The 24650-nt window shown below is 43.9% G+C and overlaps 1 protein-coding gene across 3 annotated transcripts in view; it reads right to left on the bottom strand.

Moving 5' to 3' along the window:
* Positions 1-24650, bottom strand: part of NRG2 (neuregulin 2) — a 382704-nt gene that overhangs the window by 104745 nt on the left and 253309 nt on the right. For all 3 annotated transcript variants that reach the window (XM_065555856.1, XM_065555855.1, XM_065555854.1), the window contains 2 exons: positions 19183-19354; positions 1858-1976 (listed from right to left, as the gene is read on the bottom strand). In XM_065555856.1, coding sequence (XP_065411928.1) covers positions 1858-1976; positions 19183-19354 — 291 coding nt within the window. The remainder of the gene's footprint in view (positions 1-1857; positions 1977-19182; positions 19355-24650) is intronic.

Raw genomic sequence — 24650 nt, 5'->3', positions numbered from 1 at the left:
AGATTTTCCTTGCAGAAGACATGGGATTTTATAGTGATTGTTCTCACAGCCTGGGGTTTTATTCCTATTTCTTCCTTTTCTCTTTTTTGCTTTACTCAGGTGAAGTCCATTTTGACGAATTATGAATCAAAGACCTAGGATCAGGGCATGAGTAACCTGTGTCTGGTTTTCTTTGACCGTTTATGTAGTACAGCCACCACTGTTCAGTGTGAATGTCTCGCGTACGTGTTCTTTCCTATTTTGCTGTATTTGTGTTTCCTGCTTTCTTTACTGTTTTATCGATGTCCTTTATAGAATAAGAAAGCGATTTATGCAGTAGGCTCATGTTGAAAGAGAGGCACAGGACCTGCCCCAAAGGAGCTTACAATTTAATTCATAGACAAGACAGTGGAGTTTACCCACCAGAGGAAGATACAGACTCAAAGAGGAGCAAATATCATGGAAAGCATACTACTGAAAGTATCTACAGCTCCCACTCAGTAAAGGGACAGCCCAGAGAATTAGGCCGAGAGACCAGAACTTTGCATATGTTATTTCTGGTTTTCAGTGGCCAGAATAGCCCTTGCAAATTCCAGGTGAGATTGTGGACATTTGTCTGAGATGCAACCTCCAAGCTAGGCAGGGAATGAATGAAAACCCTTTGTCCTTTCCTCCAACACACACCTCTTATATCATACCCTACCTGTTGTCTGAAGAAACATTTATACGCTACATAATGTGTATGCCATCTGAATTTGTGGGAACTAGCAGCGTTAAATTGCCATAATTCTGCTTTGCATTTCACTGGCATTCCTATCAGACCTCAGTTGTGCTAGTACAATCACACAGGCAGACTCCATCCTCACTGAGCGGAAAGGATTGTCAGTGACTTATATTTCATCCATCTGAGACTGATAAAAGGGCTACATTTTCACAACACAGCTGCCTAAGTGGAGACCATAAAATACATGCACGCTGTGTCTGATTTCCAGGCGTAGTTACCTGTTGCGCATGCATATGTTGCTATCGTAATGACTGTCCAGATTTGAGAATGCAGTTCAAACAGTTTAAAGAGGCTGTGCTGTCCAGTTAACTAACTTTGGATTCTTTTCGTAAAGGGAAAAGATATAGCAAAGCCTGAAGGCTCTCTTCAGACACAATGCTTAACACACAACTAGCATTTTGCATCTGAAGGCCTTTACAGATCTGGATAAGTATCCTTTATTTTTACAGATGGGTTAACTAAGACATACAGAGAGTTTGATTAACCTACCCAAAGTTACAAGTAGAGGCCCAAGTCTGCAAACACTACCGAAGGCGTGCTTAATACTGAAAATAGTCCCATTTAAAGCTGGGAGCAACACAACTTAATCCTATTTGAGCAGTATTATTATTTGCAGTAGTAAGCAGGAGGAGGATCATGTGGCATGGCCAAGTCTGTAACAAAACTTAAAGTCTTTTGACGCCCAACCACTGGCTCCATTCACTAGCCCACACGTGACTCCCAGGGAGAGGGACCTTACTGGATGAAAATCGGTCGGCATTTCAGTCATAGAGAAGTTATACCTTAACTTTGCTTCTCAGAAATGCTTCTAAAAGTATAAATCCACCACCTCCACTTCCACCGCCTTCAATTGTTTTTTTAATAATATTTAGTCTGCAGTTTATTTAAAGTGTAGATCAACCACTCTGCCAGTGGCAGATGGTGACGATAAACATTTATGCTTAGGCTGCATTTTTCTTTATCTCCCAAGATTATTTCACTTGATATCCTGAAAGTATTAAACAATACACAAGACAGATCATGTGCAGAACATGCTCCCCCAGTGTAAGAAAGGCAATAGCTGTCTCCTGACAGTCTCTGGTGTCTCAACTTACCACTTCTCACATTAAGGCTGCCTTTTGCTGTGTCTTTCCCTAGCACATTCTCGGCTTCACAGCTATACTCCCCAGCGTCTTCCAGCTTCACCTTATTGAACTGCAGCCTGGAAATTTTTCTGTTGAAAAATAAAGTAGAATTTTTTTTTACTCAACTATGAACAATGTTTATGAAATTAAAGCCCTTTCCCACCATCTGTCCCAAACAGGTTGAGTCACCTAGTGCTGATCTCTGACTCTGAGCTTGATCACTGACTCTGAACTCCACAGGGTTCAAGTACCACATAGGCACCGTTGTGTAATGTGCTCTGGTTGAACACAAATTTGCAGCATACAGCTGGCATCAGGACTTGAACCCAGGGCTCTCAACCCCCAAACCCCAGCCTCTTCTACTTGAGCTAGTGGTGTGGCTGGTTTTAGCCTCACTTAGGCTAGCAACTAGAGGCAGCATCCACACCCTGGGTATTGCTAACACACAAGGTCTGAAGTCCATGTGAGTCCCTGGGTTCCTAGTGGCTAGAAGCACCTGGAAAGAACAACAAATTATACATTGTTGGAACTAACATTACCACCTATCCTGCATTCTGAGTTTAATTAGCATGGGAACAGGTATATGGGAGAAGAGCTTGGGAGCTGCTAATGAGAAGTGTGCTAGCATCAGAACTGGATGAGATCATGCTCATTCTCGGGAAGGATCCTCTGTTTATTAAGGTACACATTTCATGTGCTGATTCTACCTGGAATGTTAAAAATCAATGGTCATACCCCATCGAGTGGACAAAAGGGGAGGGGGAATGGCACTCCATTTCAAAAATGGTATTACCTGTTTCCGAGTCACTGATAACTCAGAGGAAAATTATCTTAAACGCTTACGGATCAATGTCCCAACAGATAAACCACAAGATGGAGTAGCAGCTGGTGTCCGCTACAGACCACCAATGACACTAGGGAACAGGATGACCAGCTCCTTACACATCTATCTATAATACGCAGTGGAAAAAAGCAGCAAGATCATGGGGGACTTCAACTGGAGTGACACATGCTAAAGGTCTCTTGCTGACAATACTAAAACATCCCTGTGAATTTCTAAATGTTATAGATGACAATTTCCTAACTCAAAAAGTGCTTCGTCCAACACAGGGGAATTTTATATTAGACCTCATCTTGATAGGAAAAAAGGAACTGATTGTAGAACTAAAAATTAATGGTAGCTTATGTACAAGCAATCATGACTTCATCACATTTAGAGTGTGTAAAGAGAATTAGGTCCAGCCCAGAATTAGATATTTGGTGCTTTTAAAAGGGTCAGTTTCACAATGTTGAAAACAATTATGAGCCCAATCAGCTGGGAGGAAGAATTTAATCAGAAAAAATGTGAAATGATAATCAGGAATTGTTATGAACACTTTGCTAGATGCCCCAAAAGCCACAATCGAGGAAGAAGGCTAACCTGGTTTAGAAGGGAAGTGAAGGCAGCTGTCTGTATAAATGATTAAATGAAGAAATAAAAAAGAAAAGAAAAATTGGTAGCAATGAATATTAATCAGAAACTAGCAATGTTTTTTGTAAAGGGAAATCATGTCTCACCGATCTATTAGAATTCTTTGAGAGGGTCAGCAAGCATGTGGACAAGAGGGATCCAGTGGATATAGTGTACTTAGATTTTCAGAAAGCCTTTGACAAGGTCCCTCACCAAAGGCTCTTAAGCAAAATAAGCTGTCATGGGATAAGAGGAAAGGTCCTTTCATGGATTGGTAACTGGTTAAAAGATAGGAAACAAAGGGTAGGAATAAATGGTCAGTTTTCAGAATGGAGAGAGTTAAGTAGTGTTGTCCCACATGGGTCTGTACTGGGGCCAGCTCTAGTCAACATATTCATAAATAATCTGGAAAAAGGGGTAAACAGTGAGGTGGCAAAATTTGCAGATGATACAAAACTATTCAAGATAGTTAAGTCCCAGGCAGACCGTGAAGAGCTACAAAAGGATCTCACAAAACTGGGTGACTGGACAACAAAATGGCAAATGAAATTTAGTGTTGATAAAGATAAATGCAAAGTAATGCACATTGGAAAACATAATCCCAACTATATATATAAAATGACGGGGTCTAAATTAGCTATTACCACTCAAGAAAGGGATCTTTGAGTCATTGTGGATAGTTCCCTGAAAACATCTACTCAATGTGCCGTGGCAGTCAAAAAAGTGAATAGAACGTTGGGAAGCATTAAGAAAGGGATAGATAATAAGACAGAAAATATCATATTGCCTCTATATAAATCCATGGTACATCCACATCTTGAATACTGCGTGCAGATGTGGTCACTCCATCTCAAAAAAGATATATTGGAATTGGAAAAGGTTCAGAAAGGGGCAACAAAAATGCTTAGGGGTATGGAACGGCTTCCGTATGAGGAGAGATTAATAAGCCTGGGACTTTTCAGCTTGTAAAAGAGATGACTGAGGGAGGATATGATTGAGATTTATAAAATCATGACTGGTGTGGAGAAAGTAAAAAAGGAAGCACTAATTAGTCCTTCTCATAAAACAAGAACTAGGGGTCACCAAATTAAATTAATGGGCAGCAGGTTTAAAACAAAGAAAAGGTACAACGCACAATCAGTCTGTGGAACTTTTTGCCAGAGGATGTTGTGAAGGCCAAGACTATAACAGGATTCATAAAAGAACTAGATAAGTTAATGGAGGATAGGTCCATCAATGGCTATTAGCCAGGATGGGCAAGGATGGTGTCCCTAGCCTCTTTTTGCCAGAAGCTGGGAATGGGCAACAGGGTATGGATCACTTGATGATTACCTGTTCTATTCATTCCCTCTAGGGCACCTGGCATTGGCCACTGTCAGAAGACAGGATACTGGGCTATATGGACCTTTGGTCTGACCAAGTAGGGCCGTTCTTATGTCCTTATATTCAATTGTAGAAAATTGAAAGGGACACAAGGATAAATCTATGGCCAGCAGGGTTAAAGACAATAGAATGGAGTTCTGTAAGTATATTAGGAACAAAAAGAATCTCATCAATGGTATTTGTAGAATTATCAATAATAAAGCAGAAAAGGTAAATGTGTTCAATAAATATTTCTGTTCTACACTGGGGAAGGAACAGATGATGTAGTCAAAGAATATGCTAACACTCTTTCCATTCCACTAGTATCTCAGAAGGATGCTAAACAGCATCTGCTAAAGTTAGACATTTAAGTCCACACATCCAGATAACATGAATCCAAGAGATTTAAAAGAGCTGGCTGAGGAGCTCGCTGGACTGATAATGTTGGTTTTCAATAAAACTTAGAACACTGGGGATGTTCCAGAAGTCTGGAAAAAAGTTAGTCTGTCAATATTTTTAAAAGGGTAAATGAGATGATGTGGCTAATTATAGGCCTCTCAGTCTGACATCAGGCCTGGGCAAGATAATATGTCTCTCAATTAATAAGTAATTAAAGGAAGGTAATGTAATTAATGCAAATCAACACAGGTTTATGGAAAATAGATTCTGTCCAACTAACTTGATTTTTTTTATGAGATTACAAAGTGTGACTGATAAATAGTATTGACATAACATACTTTGACTTGGTACCACACAATATTTTGATTAAAAACTAGAAAGCTATAAAATTATCCTGGCACACATTAAATGGATTAAAATCTGGCCAAACTGATAGGTCAGTGAGGTTATTGCTGACACTGATCATTTAGGATAAGGAGTTCCAAAGTTTCCAAGATTCTGATCGTTTGTCCTGAGATGGGATGGGAACATTTTTCTAATATTTTGACATTTTTTGCAGGACGGGAAAGCCATTTCCCGCAGAGATCTAGTCATGAGTGTTACCCTCATGGCAGGCCATTGCATTCTTCTTGAGGAAGGCAGTTATCCTGGCTCCATATAGGCTTAATTCAGCAAAAGGGCCAGGGTTATATCTTAATTCATCCTCGGTGTAACTACGTTGACTTTAAACTTACTCTAGGGTAGATTCTGCCCTATTGTTTTTTCCCCCTCAGAACCTATGATTTAGTCACATACTGATTATTTCCTGTAGCCTTTGTATATTACTTAGCCATAGTGAATACTATATTTGGGGATACTCAATGATCTCAACTCATACTCTTGTTTTCCTGACTTTTAGATGAGACATAAAACAAAGATCCAGACCAATTTTGGCCATTAAAAATTCTGAGAAATATTAGCAGCAGTGTCCAGGTCAAATTCCATTTTTTTCCTCCCTAAATCCAATCCCTCCTTATTTCCAGTTAGAAACAGCTTCCCCCCACCCCAATTCATCTCCTAATAAAACTACTTATGTAGTGTTGCCATAAGCTGTTAAACAGCTACCACACTGCACCCCAGAGCTGTCTACATTGGTGCCTGAGCTCTATATACTGATAGGCTGTAAACTGTTTTGGGATCCTTCAAGATGAGAATTATTAGATAAAATTATAAAGATATCACAATTATTATTAGTTTCCTAAAACTAGACTACCAAAATGGAGTTTTGGACATTCTGCCTATGAGATAATGCATTTTGAGTGAATACAGAGGAGGCCATAAAGGAATTAATTTTATTCTCCTCTAATAGTGTGAATTTGAAGATTACATTGAAGGTGGCCCTTATATTTGCTATTAGGAGAGTATTGTGTATATCAAATATGCTAGATAAAAGAACTCCCATCAGGAGATACTAGAAAGGAAATTCATAAAGGTGACCCTTACAAAGGACATTAAATGGGATGATATGGTTAAATATTAACTAAATTCCACTCTGCTTTGATAACATTATGAATGGGGAGAAAGTGAAATTCACCTCTGTGCTTAGAGCTAGCATAAAGGCATATGTATGTACCACTTGCAGCCCACCTTAAGTCCCATTTGGATGGACTAAATGGTGCATAGTCTTGTTCTGGTCCTCTGCATGGGGTGTATCTCACCTAAACTGAGTAGTTTAATATCTGGCCTGAAGATTGGGAATGGTCAGTTCATTAATTGTCCTCTAAGCAGAAAACTATTGTCCTGTGCAGTACTCACTCTAAGAATCTGAAGCAGCTGTATCATTTTGCATTTGCACTCAGTCCCCTAATTTGAGGAACTTAAGGAAATTCATCTTCCAAAGCAGACAACAGGATGAGAGAGATCAAATGGAAGAGGCCATTAAAAGGAAGTGTAATGGATTGTGTGGAGGATATGGCCATGGGAAAGCACCTGGATTGCATTAGGGATGGAGAACTGGTTCAGAAATGAGTCACAACCTTGAATTTTCTCCCAACCTCAGACGCAAACTTGAACCAACCTATTCCTTAACCTGACGTTTTATTCACTTTTTATAGAATACAGTTTTGAAAGCCAGACACGCCTGTGGATGTTTGAAAACAACATGCATGACTCCAAGCACGCAGTTATGTATTCCAGGGCATAATCTAGCTATGTCAAGATTAGGTGATAAAAACAGACAGCAAACAGGAAACATAAAATAACCTAAACTGAACAAAAGAGAGAAGTGAGGTGGTGGAAGTGGTTAGACAAGCAGCATCCTCTCCCGGGGGAGGGCGGGTTGGAGTCCTTATTTCCTGTCCCCCCAGGCCAGCATTCCGCCCTTGCCACATGTTGACTGTGTGACAGCTGTCTGCCAAGGCTACTTCTCCCACTAACATCCTTCTGGGTCCCCAGGAGGCAACTCGGACATCCCCTGAGCCCACTCTCCTACTTTCTTCAGGCACTGACTCTCTTCCAAGGAAGCAGGTTTAAGGACCTCCTCAGATTAAGTGCTGCTCTCTCCTGATATGCAGCTGTGTAACAATAGCGACTTCTCACTCCACACCGCTGGTCTCTCGACGTATCCAGAGTTGGAGAGGATGACGTTATGGGGGACAAAGCAAGATTATACTTCCCCCTGCCCTGCAGAATCTGGGAGAGTGAGCTGGATTCTCTTCTGGGCCATGCATCCTAACCAAGTTGTTAATAATCAACCAATACATAAGTTCCAGCTGCATGGCCACTTGGGCAACCCCACAGTCCCCCAATGCTATCCCCCTGTGCAAGTGTACTGAACAGGCCAGTGTGCTCTACAAGATGGACTAAGTTCTGAGTTAAGGTCCCTGGTTTCAGCAGCACATGCCTGTAGGAAACTGGAAATTCTGGGGCAGCTTCAAGTACATTTAAACAAAAAAAAATATCAAGTTTGATTTTACTGTATTTAACAGGAAAATACAATCAGGGTGGGCTCTCTTGCATGAGGGCTCTCTTGCATGACTTAGTCTGATATGTAATTGACTTGGTGTCACCTTTCCCCATAGATGTTTTACGCATTTGGGAGGTTTTCTTCCCAAGCAGAAGGGCTAGAACAACAATTTCTTTGAAAGAAAATGTAGATTCTGGAGCACAGGTCTGAGGCCCAGGGTAGATTGTTCACCGTGCTCCATGGCTGCAGAGCCTTGGGGGTGGCACAAATTAAGGACAAACAGTGGGCTCCCGGGATCTGTATTAACGGTGGAAAGGAGGGAGCTAGATTTCTTAGCTCTTCGGAGGAGTTTTCAGGGCTGGCAGCTAGAAGGAAGTATCCGTTGGTAAATTGAGCCCATTTGACATGCAGCCAAGGAGAGATTGTAAGCTTGAAAACCCATAATGCCATTTTTCCAATCTCATTTGAGAGTAGAACTGCACCTTATGTCGGATGCTCTGTATGCAGCTTCAATGAACCCCACAACGTCTCCGGCTTGGGAACCCCACATCCTGACCAATTCCTAAATGTGGAACAGTAGTATGACCCACAGTGGGATTCTAACTCCCCCTGGCAAGCCCAGGTACCAGCAGTCCAGTTCCATGGTTCAATGTGGGGGACAGAAACCAGAGCCCAAGCCAGGAATCAGGAGCAAGGCAAGAACAGGACCAGAGCAGGAGAGGAGCAAGGTAGGAGAAAGAGCAATCACAGCTGTAGTCGGAGTGTTGAGCAGCCAGTGAGCTGCTGCTGCTGAGCTTAAAGGCAAAACTCTTGGCTGCCCTCAGCCAATCAGGCAGTTCTACCACAACCCAGCTGAGCTCATTAATCTGCCGGGAGGCTGGGCTGGCTAGTCCTCAAGCTCAGCTGAAGTTGCTCAGTCCTGACACCCCACCAGCCCTGTAGGTGCCTTTTGCCCCCCAGCCCTTCTGCCTAGCTCCAATATTGCCAACCTCAAGCATTCAACACTCATGAGTCAGGCTCCACCACAATCACAAGGTTTTTAATAGACAACTGGGCGGGTGTCCCTTTTATTTGCTTTCTGGTGTTTGAAGCTTAACAGTGCATTCATGTCACATTTTCAAGCAGCCACTTCTGGTGTGAACTGTACCAGTGCACTGTAACACTACACAACAATATCGAAGTGAAACTGCAGGGTGAATTGACCAGTAAGTACTACAGGCAAAATGTCATTGACCTAGTTGGAATTTGGTCAATACAAAAGGCTTTAATGGTCACAAGTGGCCAGGACCAGTGTTGTATTTCACACCTGAAAGATCTTGCCTCTCTGATATAGCACCCACCCAAGTCAATGGATGTACAGTGATGATTTCAATGGGTGTTGGATCTGGTCATGGTGAAAAAACTATCAGTACTTAAGACTCAAGCTGCTGCATTCTGTTCTAGCTTCACTTCCTGAGTTGCTCTAAAGCCCTGCACTGCAGCCGTCTAATCTCCAGGTGATCACAACCTCCTGGTCTGAAGGAGATGAAAAAAAAGAGTTGACCCTGGTCATTGCTGCTTTCTATCTAAAACTGCCCCCAGATTGCAAACTCTTGTAACAAGCAGCAGGGGGTGGGTCAGAGCTTGAGTCCCATTGTGACAGGTCCATGCCCTGTAATTTTGCAGTGTGGACACAGCTCAAGCCACAGACCTGAGTGAGAAGGTCTGCTTAGTGCAGTCTGGAAGCATTAACACAGCTGTGAGACCCAAGTCCACCAGGGTTACAGTGCACTGTGGACACAAGCCCAGGCTTGGAAACACCAAGTGTGCAAGCCTGTGTTCCACAAACCCAGATTTACAATGCAGTGTAGACATACCCAAAGAGATTACTCATGTAGGGAAAGTTACCCAGATGTTCAAATTTTTGCAGGCTCAGACCCTAACACCAACCTATTAAAACCATCGTCATCCAATTGTTGCTTCAATGGCATTTATGCCAATTTACTCTAGAGTAGGACTGCCTTTAAATTCTCCTTTAGTTGTGTTCCCTCTTCGCTTAAACCTGCCTGTGTAATTTCTAGTTTGTGCAACAACCTCAAACAAATTGTCCATCTTGTTTTACCATAACTTTAATTTCTTTTTAGCAGAGTAAGATGCACATTTTTCTGCAGGCCAAATTCACCACTGATGTAAAGAGGTGCAGTTCTGCTCAAGACAATGGGGTAACCCCCACTAACCCGAGCAATGAATTCAAACTTTGTGTCTCAGCCTCCTGGGAGTACTGTTCAGAAATGGGATGGAGAAGGTACCCCACAGGGTAATAACAGAGTTGCTTGATGACACTGCAAGTAGGACGGTCCTCCCACAAGCTTATCAAACGGTCAACCAGATCCAAACTGAACATCCAAAACATTTAACTACCGTGACGGGCAAACCTCAAAGTCTGTCATCTCTCTTCATGTCAGAGAAAAGAGCACAGATCAGGAATGGGATACAAAAGCAACCAGAACCAGCAGACCATCAGGTGTTTGATCCAGCCAGCTCCCACTGACTTCAATGGAAGATCCATATGCACATCTCTCTCTGGGTTGATCTCGTGATGAGTAATACCACAGAGGGTTAGAAGAAATACAAGCTAAATTGCTGCTCTTAGACAAATGTGAACTCCCCAAACTCCCATAATAGTCAGGGTTTGACAGTTTGGCAAAGCACCATGAGTAGAGTAACTCAATCTTAACTTTGTTTTCCAGTGCTTTGGAAAAGATCTCACATGCTATGATCAGCACTGGTAGTGGAAGGTCTGCTCTGGTGATCTGAATACAGCTTAACTCACTCTGCTGTGGTTTTGCTATTGTGTTCATTTCTTGCTGGAAAATCTCTTCACATTCCTATCAATGGCATGTTATTTAAATTTAGCAGGCAATAAAACACCAGCCAATACTTTCTTCCACCCAAGAGGTAGGTTTCCTTTCTGTGCAAGGCAGGCCTGTCCAAGCCTGTTCCTAATTAGCGATGGAACATGCAGTTCAGAAGCAAGGAATCAGGATTTTTCCCCTCCCTCCTGTGAACTCACTGAGAAGGACGACTCCCCTGCCCTGTGGCGCTGGAAGGTTGTGCTTGTAGTTAACAAAGCAGATAGATAGTTGATGAGAAATCTGAGCTTTTGAGTTACAGGTAATTGCTAGTCTCCTTGGTACAATACACTCTATTTCATAGCGAGTCTCTCCCATTTAAAAAGCACTCACCTCTATTCAGTTAACAATACTTAGCTCTTATATGGTACTTTTCGTCCCTAGATCTCAAAGTGCTTTATAGTGGGGTGTGAACCCCCATTTTAGAGGTGGGGAAACTGAGGGACAGGAAGGTTAAGTCAATGAGCAGGTCTCTTGACTCCCATTCTAGTGCTCCATTCACTGGACCCCGCTGAATAGAGAATAAGATATTTCAAGAGGATCACAAAGAATTAGATTTAGATCTATGATCTAACAGTAACACAGACACATGTAGGATTTCTAAGAAACCAAAAAGCCCAACTCTGTGCAATACCTGTATCCACTCAGCCTGACTCAAGTAGATAACCTGAATATCATGTAGCTTACCCTAAATGGGTCTCTTGGATTAAACCTTGAAACAGAGGGTCCCATCAGCTCTGTGGGAGCATTAGTCTTTGGTGCTTTCTTCAAGAACAGAGGTTTTCCCTGCTCTCCTTGCCCAAGATTTTCCCTCCCCAACATTACCCTTCAAAGGGCAATAGAGGTTTGAATCCTCTGCCCCTGGAGGTTCTGGGAGTCCCCACCTCGCTGGGATACCAACATTCCCACAGAGTATGTGTGGGGTCAGCTATTTAGCCATGGTGGTTCTTGCTACACCTACAGAGTTGAATAGATCCTCATTTGATGGTTGCTTACCACCAATAGCCGCACTGGGGACAGAGAACCTAACTAACTGTAAGATGGAGCTTGATAAATTCATGAACAGTATAATATGATAGGGTTGTCTATGAAAGCAAGGAACTGGGCCCACAGACCCAGGAGGTCCCTTTCAGTTCTATGTCCATATTTGGCTCAGAAAGACATTTTTCCAAGGCCACCTTGGTTGGGTTCCCCTGGAGCACGGAGTAGGGACCCCCCTCTGCTTGTTGGGAGCCCTTCAGCACTGATGGACTTCAGTCTCTCCTGTCTTCTCTTTCGGGGTCTCTCCCGCTCTACTAGAGCCTGTTTTGGAGTATTTGTAGCTGTGATGGGCAAGATATTTGCAGACACAAACAGAGCTCCCGGATCCTTCACCTGGGATTTGAAAAGGGCTGTTTCTAAAGTGTTTCATGCTTTCAGCCAAGGCCAGAAGGGAAAGTACCAAATCACTGCCAAAATCCTGACTGCCTGCCATCAGCAATTTAACTGAGCCAACAGCTTTGTCCCACCCTCTGTGTGACAAATGAGGGAAAGGGGAGATCTTCCTTGTTAGAGCAAGGGGCAGGCACGTTTAGAGCAGCCCTAAGGTTTGCCTGATTACCACTTTGGTAGACAAGTCCCTGGCTCTGCATAGGTAACCAGCCCCATGAAGGGAGAGTCAGAAATGCCAGGGTGCTTTCAAGGCTCTCTCGCCGGAAAGCAGGGATAGGAGCAGGGTGCTGGGATGGACGTCTGTCAGAAGAGGAATTGGGGTGCACCTTGGGACTGAGGTTTCTTTTCAGGTCAGGCGCACTCTTCATTGGTGACATAGCAGGACTCCTGTTTTGGGGTGTGTTAAGATTTGGGACTTTTTTCTGCCAGAAGGAAGAGCTTTTATCACCAAACATGTTTCTGGCCTGTCACTGGCCGCAGGCCAACTTGGTGCCATGGAAACTAGTAAATGCAGCATTGTTACTTGACAGGAGTGTCTTGAGGGAAGAGGATTGGTTCTTCCTCACACTTTTACTTCTGTTATGGGAATTATCGGGCACCCATCACAGTGCTACCCAGGCACTCTTTGGGCAGGTGGGAACCACCTTCTTCCAGCAAGCCAGCTTTGCTATCTGTCAGAGGGTGCCAGGCAGGAGACAGAGGGCTCTCAGGTCAGGGACAGAGGCAGGAAGATGTTACAGCCAGTCGGAGGAAGAGATCTCTGGTTGAGAGAAGGGTTAGGGTGCTAGCCTGATACATAGGAGTCCCAGCTCCAAAACAGATCTCCTGGGGGGAGCATGGAGAAGTCACATAATCCTTCTGGGCCTCAGTTCTCCCATCTGTGCAATAGGGATAACAGCACTACCCTACCTCAGAGGCCTGTTGTGAGGATAAATGAATTAAAGATTGTGAGGTGCTCAGACACTACAGTAACAAGACCATATAAGTACTTTGTGTCTACCTAGGACGTCATGGGTAATTTCTACATAACATCCTTGACCCCCCTTAACTCAAGTCCATTCACAGCCAACACCATCTGCCCTCAGACTGTGTGCATATGCAATTACAGAGGGGCTGTTACAGTGCCATGGTTAGATTGTGTTAATACGTCCATTCAAAGCCCTCTCTTGACTGACTCTCTAACTTTCCATAGGAAGGAGGTGTTACATTAATCACAGAAAGATTAGTGATGAGTGAGGCCAATAATTTTTGGGGTGATTTTGAAATCTATAGGATTAAAATTGTTCTAATGGCAAATAATCAACGTTGTAAGGTGGTAAAATGGCTCAATGTGTTGTAATTGATTTCTTTTAGTCACTTCTAATTTTAAAAATGAATACTCTATACATGCCATAATAAGGATAGATGTAGTATTTTTCACACTCTTATGCACTGGATACAGCAGCAGAAAATTAACTTTCAGACTTCCAAGTGACCAAACAGTCCTAGATTTATAGACTGTTTCTTTGTTGTGTCAGGACATACAAAGTCAGAAATGGATGGATTGGGAAGTTACATGATACATAAAATGTCAACACTGCTCTGAAAAATGACTAATTGTCAAATTATTATGACTCAGCGCCTGCGGGGTGTGTTGTTCTGCTGCCACATTCCCAAGCTTTCCTAGAAGAGAAAACTTCTCAATAGCTGCTGTCTCTTGCCAGCTCTTTACAGTTACTTCCTGGTTAGTGGTCGATTGTTCTGTCATGTAAAGGATTATACATGGAGAAAATGTCATGGAAAATATTTTACATCCAATACTTCCATGATGTTGCATAAACAAATCAATGTCCCCATTCTATTCATTCCAATAAATTATGTAGGTGGATATGTTGTCCAGTGTCATGGGACTCCCTAAATGTTACCATGCATGTATAAACCACAACTAGCTTCTGAAGAGCTTTGAAGCAGTAGACCTCAAAGTGCTTTACAAAGGTCAGTATAATTATCCCCATTTTACACATGGGGAAACGGAGGCACAGAAAAGTGAAGATTTGCCCAAGGAGTAGTCTGTCTCATGGCAGAAGCAATAGGGGTGGTTGATAAAGATCTTTACTTGAAGTTCTCACCGAATACAGAATGGTTATAATACAACCAGTTTGCCTAGTTTGGTAGCTTATTGCACAGACCATAGAATTGCTGGGGGACGGTTCCTCTCCTACACAGGACATGCAGAGCAGTGTGTGTAAAATGTTTGCATGGCTTGCTGGAGACTCTTGGATTAGAAGAGCATACGAAGACTGAATGGCTCCACGTGAGGTCTAAATGGGGGCTTACATGGGTGTTGTGCGGTGTGGAAGGGCAAAGGACAGGGTTAGAAACTAATCTACCCCCAAAGGAGACTGAAATCCCCTGTCCTTACGAGCCAGTGGAATGCCTGATTGCAGTGAAAATGATAGCTGACCTGTTGAAGAGGAGGGTAGAAAAGGGATTTAGTTTGTAGGCAGAGAGCAGTCTATTCCTTAAGCGGATGCACCTGGACATTTTGCCAAGACAGTGGTTGCTTTGGGGGACAATACACACTGGGGACTGCTCTTTGGACTCTCATGGTGAAGGAGGACTTTCAATGCTCTGACCATACTGAGCCCACAGAAGAGACCTAGTAGAAGAAAGAGAGCTGACACCTAGCCATCGGCATCTAGGCTATGGCTCAAAATATGGGGCTGCCCATGGACAATTCCTATGTCATTTCACCCGTCTCTTTAATCCGGTCTCAGTAGCTTGAAATATAGCCAGGCTAGAGCCTAGCTCAGCATTAACAGCACACCAGTGGGGCAGGCAGAGCAACTCACGTTCAGAGTTTTGTCTTGGTGTGAAGGAACCAGCGAGGGAAAACAGCATTGTGTTTTCTCAAGCTAGAGAGAAGGACAACCTGGCTTCAGCAATTGCATGGACCACGGCTCCTGTGAACAAGCAGTTAGCAGACAGACATCTCTGCCCTTTCCCGTTCTCCAGCACAAGGGCACATGCAGACTGTATGAGTTATGCCCTCACCTACGCCCCTGCTGTGGCTTCCACACCATGTCAACCCTGATTCAGCTAGGGCCAGGGAATTAACAGCAAAGGGGTCAACAGCATAGAGATTGTAGCAGACATTTGCTTTGTCCTGCTGTATCTCTCATCATATCGCTGGTCTCTCATTTTTGCTCTAGTTCTGATGTTGCTGGGCTGAGTCAGGGCTCCCCCAGTATTTCTGTTTCTACTGTGGCAGTGTGCTGTTGAACACACTTTGTTTACTGCTCAGGAGACAATGTCTTGAAGTAAAGCTAATTTTTCTGTCAGCTTGGGGGCAGCTAACCTGGGCTATAACCCGGTGGTTGGAGAGCCCTTCTACTTCAAAGTTTGGGATTTCTTCTCTTTTTGAGCCTTGTTCATGGTCCTGTGGCTCTAGTTAGAGAAGATGGCCAGAACAATCTCAGCAAAAGCCTCTGCACTATTAATTACCGTCTAGTACTTCTGCCGTGAGAGAGGAAACCTCCACCTCATATTCACCATGGGGGCTTCTTCCCTTCTGGGTACCCCATTGCCATATGATCTGGGTGCTTCACAGATATTTATGTTATCTTATAGAATAAATGTGCCTAATACTTCCCCATGTTTCACCGATGGGAAAGAGACCCAGCAAGGATCAACAGAACTTTTTTCTGAATTGTGAAATACTGCCACTGATGTAGGTAATTTAACCATTGGATTAAAGGACCTCTTTCCCCCAGGAGAGTAGTATTCTCCACAGTATGATGAATGTTTTGGAAAGCAGTGTCAGAGTAAACCTGTGAGGGATTCTAGGTGGAAGGTAGGGCTGGGAGTGAGATGATCCAATTACTAGACAGGCCTTGTGGGTGTTATGTTCAAACACAGTGTTTGGGTAGGAAGGCACTGTCATCTCCCCTCTTCATCACAGAGCTCCCACTACCTCCAGACCTCCCACACTGAGATGCTACCAGACACTCACTAGCCCATGTCATAGTGTATCCCTTTCACCTATAGCATCTGAACAGAGAAATACAAAAAAAGTGGCAGTTTACTGTCTCGGAGAGTTTGCCCTTGGCCTGCATAAGCAGGTGGGTATTTATCCAGAAAGCTAGGCAGGGGTGTGGCTATGGTCAGAGAAGCCCCTTTTTGATTATAGGGCAGCTGCCTCCTAAACACAGTCTGCAGCACCCTGCCAGTCTCCCCTGCTGCAGGGGCTTCTTAAAGTCTGCACCTGCAGTCCAAAGGTCCTTGAAAACATTCCCCTCCTGGAGGTCCCAGTTTATTTAGTCCCTACACAATCTGGCCCTCGAGGCCCCAGCCCCAGTTCAGTGTCTCTCTCCCCTTAGGTAGGGAGTCCCCAGCCCTCATTCCCAGAATTGGATCACCACTGCCAGCTTTACCTGCCTGGAGCTCAGTCTTCAGGCTCTGACTTCCAAATTCCCCTAGCATCAGGGTCTTCTTCCTACCTCAACAAGCTACTTCCAGCCCTCCTAGCTGGGGCAGCTCCTCCAAGCTCAGGGCCTGCTTTGCAAGAACTTTTCCTCACTACCTATCACAGCTTCCGAGCTTGCAGCTTCCTGCTGCCCTTTATAGGGGACACTTGTCCTCCAGCAGAGCCCATCAAGGCTGTTAATGGGCACAGATGGGCTGGAGCAGTTCCTTCTTAAAGGGCAGGGTCCACACTGTGCCTTGCACCTGATTCACAGGACTCAGGCTGCATCACGTACACACACTGCAGCTGAGGGGCAGGGCTTGCATCCATAGAAAGACTCTTATCTCCAGGACACTGGGATAGAGGCTAACATGACAGAACTGTGGCTTGGCAGGAGAATTCTTTCCTGCACAAAATGGGGGGCATTGTCTCCAGGCTCATCACCCTTGGTGACAGCTGATGTATCTCCTGACATGGATATGCCTCCATCTATATGACCCTTCCCTCTGCAGCATTAAACCCTTATTGGGCGGAGAGGGGGATGTCACTGTGGCCACTTCATTGGAGAAGGATCCAAATGTTCATCTTCTCACCCTCCTTGGTGCTATGCAATAGACACTGCTGGCCTTAGATCAGCTCAGGCTTCTGGCCCCTGGAGCTGATCGGTGACGCCAAGCATCACCAACTGCAACACACACATCCTTGCACTGGCTACCCAACTCCCCCCTGCTCCTGGCTGGCTCAACACTGACTCCACTTTAAAAGAGCTTTGTCCCACATGTACCAAGTGTTGTCCAAAGGGACCCCTGTGGAAACCCATCCCTTCCCCTGCTACAGAACTAGGAAGATAGTTTCCTCATCATCACCTTTAGCCACATTAGGAGAAAACAGCTGCTGGATCTTCTGTGAAGTCTCTGAATTAGCTACTGTATGGGTAGGGGACAAAAGAGGTAGAACAAGAGGCCAGTTTCTTCTTTGCATTGAGAAGGAAGCAGCAATTTAAAGGCAAAGCAGGAAAGATTTAATTCCCATACCTTCCAAATGTCCCACACATTCAGACAGCTGCAGCTCAATGCATTCCCAGAGCAAGAGAGGGAAATACCCTGGGTTCTTCTGAGGAAGATATGGAGCTCCTGTCCTCCTCCTTTAGGGTCTCCATCAACAAAAGCTGACTAAAGGATGGCCAAAAACAAATCATAGGAGATTAGGGTTGGAAGAAACCTCAGGAGGTCATCTTGTCCAACCCCCTGCTCAAAGCAGGAACAACCCCAACTAAATCGTCCCAGTCAAGGCTTTGTCAAGCCAGGCATTAAAAACCCCCACCTTCCTAGGTAACCCATTCCAGTGCTTCACCACCCTCCTAGTGAAATAGGTTTTCCTAATGTCCAACCTAGAACTCCCTCACTGCAACTTGAGACCATTGCTTCTTGTTCTGTCATCTGCCACCACTGAGAACAGCCAAGCTCCATCCTCTTTGGAACCCCCCCTTCAGGTAGTTGAAGGCTGTTATCAAATCCCCCCTCACTCTTCTCTTCTGCAGACTAAATAAGCCCAGTTCCCTCAGCCTCTCCTCATAAGTCATGTGTCCCAGCCCTCTAATCATTTTCTTTTTGCCCTCCGCTGGACTGTCTCCAATTTGTCCAATTTTCTGTAGTGGGGGACCCAATACTGGACGCAATACTCCAGATGTGGCCTCACCAGTGCCGAATGGAGGGGAATAATCACTTCCCTCAATCTGCTCGCGATGCTCCTACTAATCTCCACTGCTGGGACTCAGAAGACTTCTGTGACGCTTAATGCGAAACTAGCCCAGCAAGAGAGCTCTCAGCACTAGCCTTCATAAATTCCTCCATCCTTCTCCCCAGGAAAGAAGCTGTACTGGTGGAACCCCTGGCGCCCTTCTCCTACTTAGGAAAGTTGCAATAGTACACAACAGTGTAGGACAGGAAGTAAAGAGGAATAGTACATCCAATTGAAACTGTAAGTCAAATTTAGGAAATCAGAAATGGAATTTGCCCAGGACTCTGCGGTTCATAATGCTACTCTTGTAAAAATGATTGCAAGTGGTCAGTTTTATTCTTCCAGCAGCACAGTGCCCTCAAACACCATCTTGGGACCTCAGTTAATACTAACTCCAAAAACAGGATGCCACCTACAACACTGTAGAAATTTTTTGGTGGTCTCCCATCCAAGTACCAATCCAGACCAACGTGCTTAGCTTGTGAAATCTGACAGCATCCCTGCAGAAGGTGGTACGGGTGCAGGAAAAATAGATACAGCTACTTGAACACTGACAGGAGGCAGTCTGATGTATGACATTTATACAGATATTTGTTAATTATTATCGTGCAAAGCAATCAAGTTTCATACTTACTTGCCATTCCCGTATTTTATTCGGATGTCCTTGCTCTTCTTCAGTTCTTTCCCATCTTTATACCACTTGTAGGAGGGCTGGGGATTCCCTGCAGTAGCCTCACATTTCAGTGAAATTTTTTCCCCTACGTGAACATTTGGGCTCTTCAGTTTCTTCAGTTTTGGAGGAACAGCTGTGAAAAGAGAAATCAGACCAGTGTGAAAACCTGCCTCTAAGGGGCACAGGGCGAGGGAAGTTATACAGTCACGTTTCCCTCTGCTGGGGCTCTAAGAGAAGCATCTGATCTCCAGCTGCATTTACTCTATAGTGACTCAGAGGTTGGATCCTTGTCTAAATACTTATTGTTAGCATCATTATGTCTTTAAAAAAGCAAATAGGTGGATTGTCACAGCTGAATATGCTGGGAAGGAAGCAGGCCCCTGACTTCAGATGAAGGGCGGGCTCACCAGTTTCCATCTTTGCCCCACATCTGCTGCAGATTTCCAGACCAATAGCTCCCGTTTGTCTCATGCACAAAGGCAGGCTCTGTGCATCTCCAGGTGCAAAAAAGAGATGAGGTTTTATTCTGCTTCTCAGACTGGCAAGCCAGGCTGAACACAGCGCAGCGGGAGCTCACGGTGGATTTTTCTTATTCTGCCATTGCTGCTGCTGCTGCTAACCTTTTTGCTATGACATCTTCTTTTACCTTTGCTGCTGCTGACAGACACACTGTTGATCTCACCTCTACTGCTCAGAGTTGTACTATTTGACTACTGAAGAAGGGAATGGGGGTAGGAGGTCATTCTCTTCCCCTCTAGCTGCATGCACTGAAGATTTCCTGGTGCTCATGTGCCTGCCTGTACAATCTGGGGGTGTACTGTGCATTAGCTCTTCTGCTGCTAAGAGCGGAAGGCTGAAACATGTCCTACCAGGGAAAACAAATGCTGGTACAAGTGGTCACTCTGCTATTCGACATTACAGCCAAACAGGGCTCCTACACTGAAAACTCTACCTGTGCAAACGGCTAAAGAGTGAGAGGCATCAGTTCCTGGGGCCACAGGTGGAGGCATAACAGAATAGAGATGACTGGGAAAGAGCTTTACAAATCCCAAGAAGTGGAACACCTGACAGGTCGACTTCTAGTATGAGACCTGCCTCTGAGTGTGACCTTTACTGGATGCTTCAGAAAAGGGAAATAAACTAACTATGCATCTGGAAAATTGGATAAGGTTGTACCATTCACCCTTAACAAGCCACAGTCAGGGATTATATTATGCCCTAAGCATGAGGATCAGCAACCTTTGCAATTTTTGTCTTAACAGTTGTAACTGCAGTCTGTTCTCTTTGAACATGTATTATTTTAAATCTTACCTTTTAAAAGAAAGTCTTAATAAGTTATATTTGTCTTAACATCCTGCAGGAGTGAGTTCCACTTGTTAATTATATGTTGCAGATAAAGTATTTTCACTATGCAATATACATTGGTTGCCTTTTAATTTCACTGAGTGGTCTATCCTTGTGCTATGGGACAACAATAAGAGATAGAAAATCAGATGGGCTTCATTATACCAGTTACTCCTGGGGGAATTTTGCATCACTGCATGTGTGCAGAATTCATGGCCCCCACAGATTTGTTTGTTTTCCCACAGAAAAATGACTTTTGCTGGAGAAGCAAAGGGAAGCTGCAAGAGCGGTCATGCGCCCCTCCCCAGCAGTGCAGGCAGGTTGATTTGGGCGCCCGGAGCAGCTGGTAGAGAGGTAAATCACTATCAGGGGGTGGGGCTGGGCAGTTGTGTGAGTGAGAGACACTCTGTCCCTCTTGCTCACTATTGCAGCACGCTTGGTGTGGAGGGGCAGGGCTTTGGGGTGTTTCTGAGGAGATAGGATTGGGGCAGGTTCTGTCCCGGCAGGCAGAGGAGAATGTAGCAGCCTGCCTGCTTAGTGAATTGTTCCCATTGTTCTTAGTGAATTCCCCCAGCAGTATAAAACAGGTGTAAAAATGTTAAGGCTCCTTTACATTGCCAGAGTGGTGTGAAGGAGCCTTATTGTAAAGGACAGTATGACCTTACACATGCTTATGTTGCTTTAGGGATTAGAACTGGTCTAAATTTTTGGACTGAAAAAATTTCCTATCAAAGTGTGCTCCATGAACTGTTTGCTACTGACCTTTCTGGAGATGGTCAGTAGCCAATATAAATTGTGAGTTTGAGTCCCCAGCCCTCACTTGCTCTTCAGTTGCCTATGATGTGATACTGAGCATATGGCTGCATATATTTGTTGACTAATAACTAGAAGTAAAGGGTCAATTCTAGCCACATTACTATTAGACAGAGGGGATTTGGGGATTTCCTCCAATGCTCCCCACTCCCATTCTCCATCCATTGTACTGTAGTTTAAATAAATTAACAAAATAATTGAAACCAGCATGATTATGTTGTGTTGTTTTGACAAATAAGCAAAATTTTGCAAAATTTTAAAATGTTGTGTGCAGAATTTTTTATTTTTTGGCACAGAATTCCCCCAGGAGTAGCTAGTCATCATTTTACAGACCTCTGTTATATTTCCCCTCTTTCATCTTGACAAGCTAAATAATCCTAGACTGTTGGGTTTTTTAAATACTTTCTTTATTGAAGGTTATTATATACAAATGAAAACAGGCAGAGTAACAACACCACTAACCAAGACATATGCTAAATGTACAGAAAAGTCTAAAGATTCTCTTGGAATTCACAGTTTAAAATCTCACCTGAATGCATGGGGAAGGATGTTTTGTGTTTGTTTTATGCGTGCATGCATCAAACAGCTGAATCAATCTTGGTCAAACCTCAAAAAACCTTCAACTATGGTGGAGCTGGAACACATCAGCCTAAAGTGAATTAGTTGGACAAAGCAGCTGAAAACGTGAAACAGACTCTGTCTCTGGAGATTGGAGGCAACAACAGAGCTGCCAGCTATCAGTGGAGTTGGAGCAAGGAAAAAAAAGACAGCAAGGCAGGTAGTGGACCAAATCAGCTGGTGTAAATCTGCATAGCTCCACTGTAGTCAATGCAGATAGCTGGTGTAAATCAGTTTGAAGAGTTGGTCCAGTATATCAATGGGAACAAGAAAACATGTGCAGGAGGAAAGGAAGGGAAACGGAGCAGGTGGCAAAAGGTTTATATACACTGCACACTCCTTTCGGTGGCACGTAGAGTACATACATGACATGCCCCCTAGCATGGGTGTAAATAGCAGTGTAGATGGTGAGGCACTGCTTAGGCAAGTAGAGACATGCCAGAACCCTCTGGGTAAGGACCTGGGTATGGACCCTACGCAGCTCTGTACATGCCCAAGCAGCACCTCCCATGTCTACCCTGCTATTTTTAGCAATGCAGCATCCAGCTCCAGTGGTGAGGAAAGTCTCTGGCAGTGGGGAGGCAGCAGGGAAAGGCTCTGAGAGCTCCCTGCTGCTGAGGCCTTTCTCCGACACAAGTAGCTACATGCTGCAGTAGGGGTGCAGCCTGCTTTTCACTGCAGCACGCAGCTACATATGCCCCATACGCTGCCGCAGGAGCTGCGCAGTGTAGCCGTAGACAAAGAAACGTGTGCAGTGAAAGAGAGAGAGAGAGGACCAGTGCAGCTGGGAGGGGGGATACACAGAGAGCTGTGGAGCGGGCAGTGCATTTAGTGCAATAAGTGTTCTGTGCTTTTTGAAGAAAGAGAGAACAAAATGCAAGAAATACTTCCCTAGCATTATTTCTGCATGTCAGCAATCGTGGTAGTGGTCATTGGGAAGTTATGCAAAATCATATGAATGGCAGTGGAGGTCTAACACTCAGTTAAGAGGTGGTTTACAGAATGAAAAGGTTTTAGACACCTGTCTTACAATTCACTGCCTTCCATTCAGAGAAATAAAGGATCCTTTTGAGAAGAGGGACTGCGCCAGAGGAGAGGGGGTGCACCTGAGCTGCTCAGAGGAAGGGCTCCAGGAATGGCCTCTCCTCAAGTGTGGCAGGCACTGTGACTCTGGCTACATTCATCTCAAGCCTGGGAAAAGCCCAAAGAGCATGGATGATAGAGGAGTGTGACGGGGCTATGGAGATGCAGGACAACTAGAAATGGGGCAAATGTCCCCTCATGTTTCTCAAACGTAGGGGTTCCAGTAAACTGGAACTTGGATCCTGGGCACCTCTAGTTTTGCAAAGTCAAAAAACCTTCTGTTTTACTGATCTTTGCTTTGAAGTGAATCCTACACCAAAAAGCATGCATGCATGTTAAAGGGAAATAGCTCTGTTCTCTTCCCAGAACTCAGGTACATAGAGAACTTGCACTGTGAAAGGTTATTGTGAAAAATAGGCTTATCAAATGTGTTTGTGTCTGTGTGTGTACAGATTCATAGGGATTAAGGCCAGAAGGGATCATTATCATCATCCAATCTGATGCCCTGCATCACATAGGCCAAAAAATCTCAAACAGTCATTTCTGCATCAAGTCGATAACATCTCTTAGAGATGTAGTGTCTTTTAGAAAGCTATCCAGTCTTGATTTAAAGAATGCAAATGATAGGGAATCCAACATCTCTAAGGAAGATGTTCCACTGGTTAATTAACCTCATTATTAAAAGAGTGACCCTTATTTCTAGTCTGAATTTGTCTAGCTTCAGCTTCCAACCATTGGTTTTCGTTAAATCTTTCTCTACCAGATTAAAGAGCTATCTACCATCAAAAATCTCTTCCCCATGTAGTTACTTTTAGACCATGATCAATTCACTTAGTTTTCTCTTGGATAAAATAAATAGATTGAGATTCTTTGGTCTCTCACTTAGCAGGATTATTAGTTTACATCAAAACTTCCTCCATTAACTTTTAATTACAGTAATTTATAGCTTTGACGTCAGTCTCGCTCCCATTTTTTGAACCAATGTACTTTATGAAATTCCACTTACAGCTGAAGAAGTTATTGGGAACAGTATGAAGTATGTTCGTATTTAAGTTGTGCTCCCCTTCTTTAATGCTTTGAACAGGTTTTTTTCCCCTGCACAGATTGGGATGGTCAAACCCATTAACTTCATGCCATATGAAAATGAGCAGTGACAAACATTTAAGGAGACGATGGAGGCAAGTTAAATGTCCCCAAGTCCCAAGGAAAAATAAACAAATCTGTGTTCCTCAGTCACTAGGTGACAATATTAAGTACAAATGGAAGAGCAGAATGACACTGCTTGCAAGTAAAGCTTGGATAATTATTCATGCACATACTTTAAATTCTACACATTAATTTGTATTCAAAGTTATTTGATGGACACTCCCTGCAAAAGCGTATTTCAGATGTGGATTGGTCACAAACAATTTCTTTCAACAAATCTTTGAGTATTCCAAATTCATGGTATGTGACCATTCACCTAACTTGTATGCTACTGTTTCTGCTCCCTGATTCAACACCTGAAAGTTTTATTAATGGGGGAGGGAAATCAAAGCCATTTTGTGATGGGTGTCTGGACACACATTTGC

Source organism: Chrysemys picta, chromosome 8 (genome assembly GCF_011386835.1).
Source record: "Chrysemys picta bellii isolate R12L10 chromosome 8, ASM1138683v2, whole genome shotgun sequence".
Lineage (NCBI taxonomy): Eukaryota > Metazoa > Chordata > Testudines > Emydidae > Chrysemys > Chrysemys picta.
The sequence above is the reverse complement of the archived record's forward strand: the minus strand, read 5'-3'. Positions and strand labels throughout refer to the sequence as shown.